Source organism: Equus caballus, chromosome 7, assembly GCF_041296265.1.
Source record: "Equus caballus isolate H_3958 breed thoroughbred chromosome 7, TB-T2T, whole genome shotgun sequence".
NCBI classification, from domain to species: Eukaryota; Metazoa; Chordata; class Mammalia; order Perissodactyla; family Equidae; genus Equus; species Equus caballus.
In genome coordinates, this window is record NC_091690.1 from 20,474,484 (window position 1) to 20,487,699 (window position 13,216).

At 39.5% G+C, this 13,216-nt stretch overlaps 1 protein-coding gene across 1 annotated transcript; it reads left to right on the forward strand.

Annotated features, from left to right (window-relative positions):
- Nucleotides 1-739: 739 nt before the first annotated feature.
- Nucleotides 740-3,051, forward strand: LOC106780976 (proline-rich nuclear receptor coactivator 2-like). The gene has a single exon (XM_070272759.1). It carries the CDS (start codon nucleotides 1,128-1,130, stop codon nucleotides 1,536-1,538), a length of 411 nt encoding a protein of 136 aa, XP_070128860.1. The 5' UTR covers nucleotides 740-1,127; the 3' UTR covers nucleotides 1,539-3,051.
- Nucleotides 3,052-13,216: the final 10,165 nt, after the last annotated feature.

A 13,216-nucleotide genomic window follows, 5' to 3' on the forward strand; every position in this document is an offset into this window, starting at 1 on the left:
TAATACTATAATATCTAGAAAATGCCAAAATATTTGGAAAGTTTTTAAAAACACATTTAAATAACCCATGGGCCAAAGAAGAAGTCACATGGGAAATTAGAAAATATTCCTAGGCAAATGATAATGAAAATACAATATATCAAAATTTGTGGAATGCAGCTAAGATAGTGTCAAAAGGAAATTTATAGATTTAAATATGTATATTAGAAAAGGTATTAAAAGAAAAATCATGACCTTAGGACATATATTAAGTATATATCAAATATAATTCTCAGCCAGGAGTGACTTTGTTCCCCAGGGGACGTTTGGCAATTTTGGATGTCACAGCAACATGAGGGAGAATGACTAGCGTCTAGGGGCTGGAGGCCAGGGCTGATGCTAAACATCCTGCGATGCGTGGGACAGCCTCCCACAGCAAAGAACTGTCCGGTTAAAACGTCAATAGTGCCACAGTTGAGGAACCCTAATTAAATATGTCATCAAAAACATTTCCACAAAGAAAGCTATAGGTGCAGATAACGTCACTGGTAAATTATATCAAACATTTCAGGGAAAAATTAATACCAATCCTACACAAACTATTATAGAAAATGGAAAGAAAACCCTTTCCAATTCACTTTGTGAGGCTAACATAACCTGATACCAAAACCTAATGAAGACACTACATGAAAAGAAATTTACAAATAGCCCTCATGAATATAGAGGAACAGTTTTTATCAAAAAAATTACATCAGGTCGGTAGAGGCCGAAGGAGGAGGTCGGGTCGCGACGGTGAGGTGGCTAGCAGCTAGCTCGTCGGCGCTCGTGGGCCTTGTTCGTTCCGTGCCTCATCGCTCCCTGGGAGGGGAGGGGGGCTTCGCCGCCTAGAGGAGCCGCCGCGCCCGGGGCCCGAGCGTGAAGTCGCTAGGACTTCTCTCAAACTTGTGTGCTGAGGAGACTCAGATGTTGGCCTCAGCGCCTAGGCTGAACTCGGCAGATCGGCCCATGAAAACTTCTGGATTGAGACAAAGGAGAGGATCTGTCAGAAAGCAACATCTGTTATCCTGGGCTTGGCAGCAAGGAAGGGGACACGTAGTGGAAATCCTGCGCTCTGAAAAGCAGACTGAAAGGTGACAAAGAAGCTGAAGATGGGTGGCGGAGAGAGGTATAACATTCCAGCCCCTCAATCTAGAAATGTTAGTAAGAACCAACAACAGCTTAATAGACAGAAGACCAAGGATCAGAATTCCCAGATGAAGATTGTTCATAAGAAAAAAGAAAGAGGACATACTTATAACTCATCAGCAGCTGCATGGCAGGCCATGCAAAATAGGGGAAAGAACAAAAATTTTCCAAATAACCACTCTAGCTTATCAGGTCCCAGCTTGCTTTTTAAGTCTCAAACTAATCAGAACTATGCTGGAGCCAAATTTAGTGAGCCGCCATCCCCAAGTGTTCTTCCTAAACCACCAAGCCACTGGGTTCCTGTTTCTTTTAATCCTTCTGATAAGGAAATAATGACATTTCAACTTAAAACCTTACTTAAAGTACAGGTATAAAATAAAGTGCTAATGTTTAAATTTAGTTACATTTAAGGGTAGTTGTCAGTTGTTTCAGACCAGATTCACTAGGGAATTAATCTGTTTGTGTAAAACTGCTAATTAACATAGAAAAATATAATTAGACTTCATCTCGTTGTGTTGTGTGCACTGTGATCTAATGGTAGCATCAGTGCAACTTAAAATATCTGAATTATTGATAATTGTACTTGATATTTTGATATTAAGTATTTTCAATTTGAAACTCAAGTGAAACCATTCAAATTTAGATTTGGGGAATGATAAAGGAATCGACTTTTTCTACTGCTTGTTGGGGGAAAATACTAATTTAAGATTACCATTCGTGGACCACTAGATTATTTGTTGAAAGCTAGTCAGTCTGATTATAAGCATCTAGTTAAGACACAGGGATTGAAAACTAGTTGAGTATTTGAAAGTTTAATGTCCTAGAAATACCCAAACCAGTACCATGCCAACAATCTGATGCACTGCTAAGAGAAAATGTGAATTTTTCTTAGTTACATTTTAGTAAACTGTACCGTGGTGAATGTGGAAAGGGCACTAGGGGCTATTTAGATGAGACAGTATACCCCAGTGGCCCTGTTTCTTACATACAGTGGGGTATGTGTTTGCCAACAAATGCGCCAAAACCATTTTTATAGAAAGAATATTTGGCGGTCACTGAGTAGCTCTGAAAATACATTTTTGTATTACAGCACCGCACAAGCTATTCTGACAGTGATCTGGCCGCAAATCATCCCTGTGAAGCTCGCTTAAAGCAGGGAGCTGTATAATGTGAAAGTTTAAAGTACCTAGGAAAGAGCCATGTAAATACATGTAATAAACTTGTAGCATATGTAAAGTTTTGTTGGCATTTATTCTACAAAAATAGAATATTTTAGTATGAATTCGCTGAATGTAAGACCATTGACTTTTTTATACTATGGCCTAATTTTAAAGGTCCAAAATAATCTGTTTTTAAAGTTTGCCCATGTGCTAAAGTGCCAGTGATATGTATAATTGATTTGGTTGTAAACTATATTACAAAGTAAATCCTAGTGTAATAAGTTTTATATAACTGAAAGGTTTTAAGCTGCTAAAACACTTCCTATTTTTAAGAGATGTGAAATGCAGTATGGGACTATTTTTTATTCCTTAAACCCAAAGATTAACTATTAAAGGGTCCTTTCAAAGATTCATTTTGGCTGTCAACAATTTTTGTAACCTATGATACAAGTATAGTGCACAATGCCAGTGTATTTTTGTCACCAGTAAGTGTAACCCATGGGGCCACTTATACACATGATGTCATTTCTTCCTTGCTACCTTGATAATGTTTTACCTACCTTAAAGGTAAATGCTAAGTGTAACAGTGAACAACCCAGTAGTAAAAGAATGTGTGTGTGGGATCAGTTAAAAATTTGATCGTTTCTAATTTGGCAGCGTTTTTTTGTTATTTTTATGCAGAATGGCTAATAAGCTGTATTTCTCCAAATAAATTCAGATGAGATAATATTGCCCAAGTCAAACAATATCCTAAAGACAAGTTTATATAGTACTTAACGTACATATACGAATTTGAAGCATGAAATTAAATAAAATTGCTTTTCTCCCCAAAAAAAAAAAAAAAAAAATTACATCATAGCCAAGTGAGATTTATCCCAGAAATTCAAGGTTAATCTAACTTTCAAAAAAATGCCTATGAGTGTAGTTGACCATATTGACAGAATGAAGGAGAAAAACTGCAAGATTATCTCCAAGGATCAAAAAAAAAAAAAATGAAATGACGAACTAAGCATGACTGTGATTTTTTTTAACTCAGAAAATTAGAAATAAAAGCGTATTTCCTCAACCTGATAAAGGGCATCCATAGAAAAAAAACCTAGACTAATACCACACATAATGGTGAAATATTGAATGGTTTCTGCCTAAAGATGGGGTATGAGGCAAGGAAGCTGCCGCCTCTCACCAATTTTATTCAACATTTTACTGGGTCCTAACCAATGCAAGAAAAAACAAGAAATAGAAATAATCCAAACAGATTGAAAGGGAAGGAGTAAAACTTCTGTGTAGACATGAATGCTTACATAGGAAATCCTAAGGAATCTACAAAAAAATAACTACTTGGACAAATAAATGAGTTTAGCAAGATTGCAGGATACAAGGTCAATCCACAAATATTAGTTGTATTTGTATATACTAGCAGCAATTATAAAACGAAATTTAGGGCCAGCCCTGGTGGCCTAGTGGTTAAGTTTGGCGTGCTCTGCTTCAGCGGCCCAGGTTCAGTTCCCAGGAGCAGACTTAACACCACTCATCTATCAGTGGCCATGCTGTGACAGTGGCTCACATACAAAATAGAGGAAGATTGGCAACAAATATTAGCTCAGGGCAAATCTTCTTCAGCAAAAAAAAGAAAAGAAAAAGTGAAATTTTAAAATATTTCTTTCATAATAACATCAAAAACATAAAATACTTCTGAATAAACTTTTAAAACATGTAGGACTTGTACACTGAAAACTACAAAGCATTACCAAGAAAAATTTTAAAAGATCTAAATATATGAAGAAATATATCATGCTCATGGATTTGAAATGCAATGTTTTAAGATGCCAATTATCTACAAATTGATCCACAAATTTAGTGCAATCCCAATCATAATTTCACCAGGTCTTTTTTATAGGAATTGACAAGCTGATTCTAAAATTTACCTGGAAATGATAAGGACCTAAATTTACAAACACTCTTGAAAAAAGGAGAACAAACTTGGAGGACTTAGATATTTGATTTCAAGGTTTACTATAAAACTACATTAATTAAAGCAGTATGGTACTGGCATACGAATAGATAAACGTATCAACAGATCCGAAAAGAAAGTCCAGAAATAGAACTATACTTATATAATCATTTAATTGGGAGAAATCCAATCTAATGGCAAAAGGAAAGGTTTTTTCAACAAATGTATTAGAAAAACTGAATGTCCATGTAGGAAAAAAGAACAAAGAACCTTGACTCCTATCTCATACCACACCAAAAAATAATCTTTGATTTCAATGGAAAACATAAAACTACCAAGCTTCTCGAAGAAAATAGGATAATGTCTTCACAACTTGGGTGGTAGGCAAAGATTTCTTAGCTAGGACACAGATATAAACACCTATAAAAGGAAAAAAATGATGAATTGTTCTGCATCAAATTTAAAAGCTAATCTTCATCATAAGACACTATTATAAAAGTGAACAGACAAGCTGCAACCTGGAGAAAAACAATCACAAAACATATATCTGACCAAAAAAATTGTATTCAGAATATATAAAGAACTCCTATAATTCAATAAAAAAGAGACAAATTACTCTATGAAAAATGGGCAAGAGATTTGAACAGATATTTCACAAAGGAAGATAAATGAACAATAAATAAGTGTAGGTCAAAGTGCCCAACATCATTAGTCATCAAAGAAATGCAAATTAACATCAAAGTGAGATACACCAAATGTTGGCAAGGATGTGGAGTAACAGGAACTCTCAATGTTTTTTGATGGGAGTGTAAAATGACACAACCACTTTGGAAAAAGATCCAGCAGTTTTCTTATAAAACTAAATATATACCTACTGTATGATCCAGTAGTTTCATTCTTAAGTATTTACTCAAGATAAATAAAAACATAGGTACGCACTCACAAAGTAAACCAACCAGTACAAGAATGTTCTTAGCAACTGTATTCATAACAGCCCCAAACTGGAAATAGCCCAGGTGTCAATCAACAAGAAAATGGAGGGGCGGCCCTGGTGGCACAGTGGTTAAGTTCACATGTTCCGCTTCGGTGGCCCGGGGTTCGCTGATTCGGACATGGCTGTGGTAGGCACTCCACATATAAAGCAAAAACAGGAGGATTGGTGGTAGATGTTAGCTCAGGGCTAGTCTTCCTCAAAAAAAGAAAGAAAGAAAGAAAATGGATACACAAACTGTGGTATATTCATGCAATGACATACTACTCAGCAATCAAAAGGAACAAACTACCTACGTATGCAACAATATGGATGAATATTTAAAAAAATTATGCTGAGTGAAAGAAGAGTTACACAAGAAGGTGTACACTGTGTGATTCCATTCATGCTAACTCTACAACAGGCAACCCTCATCTATGGTGAAAAAAAAATTGGTGGTTACCTCTAAGGAGGTGAAGGTGGAGGTTGACTGAGAACGGGCATGGTGAAATCTGGGGGTCGATAGCAACATTTTGTATCTTGATGTAGATTTGAGTTACATAGGTGTACTCATTGAATTTCTGTTTCACTGTATGTAAATTTGACTTGGCAATAAAAAACAAGAAACCTAATCTAATAGCAATTTAATATACGCATCCTGAAGTATCTAGAGTTGAATGTACTATTGTCTGCAGCTCACTTTGAAATGTATCTAAATATAAGACAGATTGAGGGAGAAATAGACAGATTAGATAAGTTTATGATAAACTAGAGATAAATGTTAATTGTAGTACCTAGGTGGCGAGTCTATGCTACAATTTGCTGTCTAATTCTTTAAATTTTTGTGGAATTTTAAATTTTTAAATTTTTTAAATTTTTAAAAATTTAAATTTGTGCGTTTTAAAATTTTAATAATAAAATGATGAAGAGAAAAACAAAAGTCACACTGATATGAAATATCAAACCTCTCCCTGGTAAGCTCAGGGCATAACCCCGAGGAATTCAGCCCTTGGTCGATGTGCCTCTTTCTTCCAGCCCACCAGCCCACCTGCGCCACGGGTGGGTTATCCACCACGCGGGCTTCTCATAAACCCACGTCATTGCACTGAAGTTTCCCAGAAGAACGACACGCAGGGCTTTCAGTAAGTCTTTGTGTACATGCTAATTTTAATAATTGTGGTTACTAGTATGATAACGTTTATGACAACTACATTATTTAAGTATATAAAAGACACTCTTATTTTAGACCTAAAACTGATTAGAAAAAAATGACTACTGTAAATAGGAAGGTAAATTATTTTGCAGCCAGGAGATTTTATTTTAATATCAACTATAAAAAGCTCACATGCCTTTAAATTTTGTTTATAAAGTGTTTCTAGCACGCTTGTGATCTGTTTTTAAATTTTAAAAGTTTAAGATGCAAGAAGACCTTCTAACCGTCTACTTAAGAGGAGCTAACATTTATAGAAGGCTCGTGATATACCAGACATTACAGTGGGCACTTTAATTATTTTATCTTATATTTATCCCCATTCAAGCCTGGTTTTGCCTGCTCCAAACCATTCTTTCCACTACGCTCCACTGCCTCAGATGAGGTAGCAATCGTTTTGATACGTGGACGAGCTTGTTATTCCATTTCAAAAGTGCGTCTAATCAAGACTTGGACATAGAACACAGCAGTGAAGGCATAGCGGTCTGAACTCGTCCCTGTGAGTTGATACTGAGTCACTGCGGTGAGCTGGCAGGTCAGCTGAAAAGCCCCTTTAATATCACGAGGATCTCCTGTCTGCCTCTTTGTCCGCAAGTACACAGAGCAGAGTCACTGTTCCCAGAGGTGAACGGGGCCAAATTCTGCAACCCTGAGAAATCTTCATCCTGACTTACTTCCCTAGGAGGAAAGAAAGCGCACCTCTAGAAATCCAAGTCTGCCACGGCACTTAGGCATTTTTAGTGCATCTTTACCCCTCAAAGCCCTTGGACCCTTTATCAGCTTCTGCAGAAAGGATTATGCTATTTCTGTTTAGTAAAATGGCTTTCAGACTTCTGTGTAAAAGGGGAAACATAGAGGGGGCTGACCCAGTGGCCAAATGGTTCAAGTTCAGTGCACCCCAAGTCTCGGGGTTCGTGAGTTCCAATCCCAGCATGGACTTACTCCACTCATCAGCCATGCTGTGGAAGTGTCCCACATACAAAATACAGGAAGACTGGCATGGATATTAGCTCAGGGCTAGTCTTCCTCAAGCACAAAAAAAAGAAAGAGGAACATTGGCCACAGATGTTAGCTCAAGGGGAATCTTCCCCACCAAAAAAAAAAGAGAGGGGGCAGGGAACATGGATATGAAAGTCTAAGTCATTTGGAAAGACAAAAGAGAATCCCTTTCAGAATAAAGAGAAATACCTATTTTGAATTCTCTCTGCAAAAACTTCATATTGATCACATCTTCCTTTCCCTCTGACAGACATTTTTAACCAAATCTACAAATTAGGAGGCTCTAATGAATAATTTAGCAGAACAGAATTTTGTGTTGAAATTGACAAAAATATGTAATACATTTAATTTCAGCCCCTTAAATATTCTGATTTACGTTAAATATGTCAGGAAACAAAGAAGTAAGACAACAATTTTTTATTTGTAAAATGTCCCAGCACCATGGCGGGACATAGTAGCTGCTCAATGTGCTACTGTGATTTATAAGAAATATATGTTTGGTCTTCATCCAGTTCCTGGCAAAGAACTCCTAAAACCTTTGGAATTTCCTAAGTGTTGAGAATGGTAAAGATGTCTTTTGTTATGTTAATGAGGTGATTTAGGAAAGCCCCTAGGTAACCAAAGGATGGGGGCTGGTTGCCAGGGGAACCAACCATTTGATTGGAGGGTTGGAGCTTTCAGCCCCCCTCACCCAAGTACCCTGAAACTTTCTGGGGGTGGGGAGGGGCTAGAGGTTGATTCCACTGCCAATGGCCAATGGTTTAACCAACCATGCCTGTGTACTAAAGCCTCCATAAAACCCCGAAAGAATGGGCTTCAGAGAGCTTTCTGATTGGTGTACATGTGGAGATTTGGGGAGACTGGTTCACTGGGAGAGAGCACGGAAGCTCTGCACCCTTTCCCCGTACTTTGTCCTGAGTCTCTTCCACCTGGCTAAGTAAAATATTTCTCTGAGTTCTGAGAGCTGCTCTAGCAAATTAATTGAACCCAAGGACGACATCCTTGAAACCTCCAATCTGTAGCCAGCTGGTCAGAAGCACAGATGACAACCTGGCTTTGTGATTGGCATCTGAAGTAGGTGGAGCAGTCTCGTGGGATTAAGCTCTTATCCTGTGGAATCTGATGTTATCGGGGTAGATGGTGTCCGAATTGCATTGTAGAGCTGGCCTCACTGAAGCATTTGTTGAATGGGTGAACAATATATTAAAAGAAATGCAAAAAGGAGCACCACGGACATAAAGATACCACCATCGTGTCCCTTGATTTCTGAAAGCACCCAGGCTTCAGCTTGCATGGAGTACTTTGCAACCACAATCTACCAATCTTCAAAATTTCTCACCCTTAAGAAATAGGCAAATGATACTCCCTTTGACTGATAAAGAAAAAAAAATTCTGGCCCACAGGTGGCATGGCAGGCTCAAAATCTTAAGGGCAACTTTCAAGATCCAGACACCTGAAAAACAGCCTCTGCACACAGCCATGTTGCTGCCTCTGTGGAGCCACCCACTGGATATAGATCAATTGAAGGACTAAGTTTCATGGAGAACACAAAACTACAACAAGGCAAGATCCCAGCTACAATCTGTGTAATCCGTTAAATATATCTAGTTATGTATATGGATGTCCACTCATTTATCTATCTATACTGTGTGTATACTGCAGGTCCAAAATGACATTACCTCATTTAGTAGCAAAAACCACAGTGTTTGAAATTAGCATATAGATAATCAGCACTGTGAGATGAAAGTTTAGGATACCATGGGGCTTCCAGAGAGCATACATGACTTTGAAGGGAAATACCCTAACCATCTAGATTCTAGATCTCAGGGTCACAGAGCAACCAGCAGGCTGGTCTAAAATGTCACCCTTCTCTCTGAACATTCGTTCTGGATCCAGGGCTGACTGGGTATCCTCGGGCACAGCCATGAAACCTTCACATCCACCTCTCCCTCTCTGCTCCCTTTGGAATGGATTCTCCCAATATGTACACCCTTGAGTTACTGCAATCTAGGGTACTCCAGGTGGGGACGTTCCAGCCATCCAGTTATCTTCAGCCATAGTGTCTGGCACAGGGTAGACAATAAATACTTGCGTGATGAATTGATGTGAACTGGGGTTAAGCCTTTTAAAATAAAAGTAGAAGCCATCCAGATGTCACCGATAACGTTGGCTGTACGACAAAATGATTAAAAAAGAGGACATTGAACATGCTGGGTTTGAACCCCGCATGGACATTTACTGACTATGTGAATTTGGACAGGTTACTTAACCTCTTTAAGTCTGTTTCACCTCTCTATAAATGGGAATTAAAATGGCACATTCCTTGTCTGCTTTTTGTGAGGATTAAATGAGATACTGGTAACATCTTCATTAGTCAACGTGAGATACATAAAGCACCTGTGTCTGTATTTACCACTCTTCTTATTTAACCATATTATAACCTTCATTTGCTCCACTAACTCTGAGTTTCTTGTGATAAGGGCTATGCCTGACTTTTCTTTGAATACGGGTAGCACAGTACCCAGCACATAAATGCTATTTATTGCCTGTGGTAAATGAAGCAAAGTCTCCATTCTCGTTTACCAGAAGTTAGTGACAACCTTCCTTAGGCTCCCGGGCTCTGAGTCCTCTGCTTTCTCAGGTCCTCCTGAATCACTGCAGATGCCAAAATCTGTCTCCACTGAAATAGGTAGAATTCTAAGACATCAAAAAGGGACATTAGTCAAAGCTTAGTTATACCTTATCATTGGGATAAGCAGATTTTTTAGTCCTACATGGTTCATTCTTTACAGTTTGGTGTGGCTTGAATGTCATGAAGCCCTCTGCTCAGGGAGGTCCCCGAGCTGATCAGAAGCAAAGGCTTAAACGTGGGATTCTACCATAGCTGCTGGCTCCATTATCTTTTCCACTGGCCCAACCCATGCAATATTTGAATATGTCAATCCATTACTGAAGTTTAAAGTACACAGGTGAGACAAGGAGGAGAAGACTCCAAATGCCCTGCTATTCCCTTTATGTTTTGTTCCTGCATTTGCTTGTGGGTCTACACACATTAAAAGAAAATTCTCGGGTGTCAGATAATAGACATTTAAAATGACTTTAGCTGCTGTTTCTCAACTGAGTCTATCCACTCTAGAGTCCTCCTATAGAGTCCTCCTATAGTCCTCCTAAAGCTAAGACCACTGGGCTTTCCCTCTCTAAGGAAAAGATTATGCAATACTATAACGCTGCCTGGTTCGATTGGAAAACAACTCAAATTAAACAGAACAGCATCAGTTCTATGTGCCACACACAAGTTACATCTGAGACCTCTTTTTCAGCATTCAGACATGACAATAATCCCAAAGCCACTGGAGGCAGAAGGGTACATGAGCCCTGGCTCTCAGCTGTGGCTGCACATTGGAATCACTTGGAGCAAAGCTTTAAAAACTCCTGACCCCTAGTTCTCTCTATCAGCAATTCTATTTTAGTTGGTCTAAGTCTCCATCTGAACACAGGAATTTTTTTAATTCCCTAAGTGATTCTAACGTGCAGTCTAGTTGGAGAACAGCTGTTAGACGGTTTCCCACCTAACTGAACTGAGTGGAAGAAGCTGGCACCTTGACCTTATGAAAAATGTGCTTCCTCTTAGGATTTTCCCAGCTGATTTGACATTGTCATGTTAATCCAAGTGTCCCTTTAGGACCAGGCTGAATTAAAAAAAAAAAAAAAAATCCTTTTGCCAGAGCTTGATTTTAGTTTTAAGGGAGCACATAATGACGATGTGTTCCACGCTGCTCCGTCTCTTATTTCAATGGGAAAGACCAGGATCACTCCCTGGAAGGACCACTGAGGTTCCTAGACCTCACACACCTTGTGGCAGGGTTCTTCAGACCAGAGCCAGCTTCCCTCCTGTGGTTCCCAAAGGAGCTTTTAGTGAGAACTCCAGCAAGCAAACATCTCCAATACAAGCTCCAAAGTGGGGTGCATGTATCCTAGGTTTCCCATGAAACGATCCTGTAGGGTACAGAAAGAAACTACTAATTTATAAGGAAAAAAAGAGACAAAAAGAACGGAAGAGGTACTTGTATTTAATATGTGGACTGGAGTGACCAAATGTCCCAGTTTGCCGCAGACTGGAGGATTTCCTGGAACTCAGGACTTTCAATGCTAAATCCAGGACCATCCCAGGCAAACCAGGATGAATTGTCACCCCAATGTGGACTAATGTTGGGGCCCCACTCGGTATGTGGGACCCATGGTTCTGAGAGTGTCCCCAGGGACAAGAGGAAGTTATGCATGGGAGGAGGGATGATGGTGGTGCCCTGGCTCAGTTCATTCACTTTCATCACATTGTAACATACTGAGGTTTACGGATGATTACAGTGTGATTGACATTATGGACGCAACACCTTTCAGTGATACAATCTTTATATCGATATTAGACTCTTTTACACCACAGAGAGAATCACTGATTGTCTCATGGCAAAGGCTACGAAGAGCTGTCAAACTTAAAAATGAATTATAGGGGCAGGCCCCGTGGCCGAGGGTTTGGGTTCCTGCGGTCCACTTCAGCAGCCCAGGGTTTTGCCGGTTTGGATCCTGGGGGCGGACATGGCACCGCTCACCAGGCTGTGCCGGGGCAGAGTCCCACATGCCACAACTGGAAGGACCCACAACTAAAACAAATAATATACAACTATGTGCCTGGGGGCTTTGGGGAGAAAAAGGAAAAATAAAAAATATTTTTAAAAAAATGAATTATAGGGGCCGGCCCAGCGACCAAGTGGTTACGTTTGTGTGCTCTGCTTTGTTGGCCCAGAGTTTCACTGGTTCGGATCCTAGGCGCAGACCCAGCACTGCTCATCAGGCCATGTTGAGGCGGTGTCCCACAGAGCACAACCAGAAGGACCTACAACTAGAATATACAACTGTGTACTGGGGTGGGGCTTTGAGGAAAAGAAGAGAGAAAAAAAAGATTTAAAAATGAATTATAGATTTTTTAAAATAGTAAATTTGCTGATTTTTTTTAGTTGATAAGTTGACTATCCAAAATATGCTACCTGCAAAATTTTTTTTTTTTTTTAAAGATTTTATTTTTTCCTTTTTCTCCCCAAAGCCCCCCGGTACATAGTTGTATATTCTTTGTTGTGGGTTCTTCTAGTTGTGGTATGTGGGACGCTGCCTCAGCGTGGTTCGACGAGCAGTGTCATGTCCGCGCCCAGGATTCGAACCAACGAAACACCGGGCCGCCTGCAGCGGAGCGCGCGAATTTAACCGCTCGGCCACGGGGCCAGCCCCCAAATTTTTTTTTTTTTAGATTGACACCTGAGCTAACAACTGTTGCCAATCTTTTTTTTCTCTGCTTTATTTACTCCCTAAATTCCCCCACTACATAGTTGTGTATTTTAGTTGTAAGTCCTCCTAGTTGTGGCATGTGGCCTCAGCATGGCTTGATGAGCGGTGCCGTGTCCACGCCCAGGATCCAAACCGTCAAAACCCTGGGCCGCCAAAGCAGAGCACGTGAACTTAACCACTCGGCCCTGAGGCCAGCACCCCTGAAGAATTTTTTTAATAACAAACACAATTTACATTTAATCTGGCCCATCAAGGTAAAGATGACATTTTGATGATGCTTTTAGAAACTCATGAAATGGGGAAACCATTTAGAAAGAGGAAGTTTAGTAGATGTTTAGGAATGTTTCTGTCATTATACGATACTGTTGCTAATGGCAATGTTTAAATGTAAGCCACCTATAAAAACTCTCTTGTCTTCACACCTT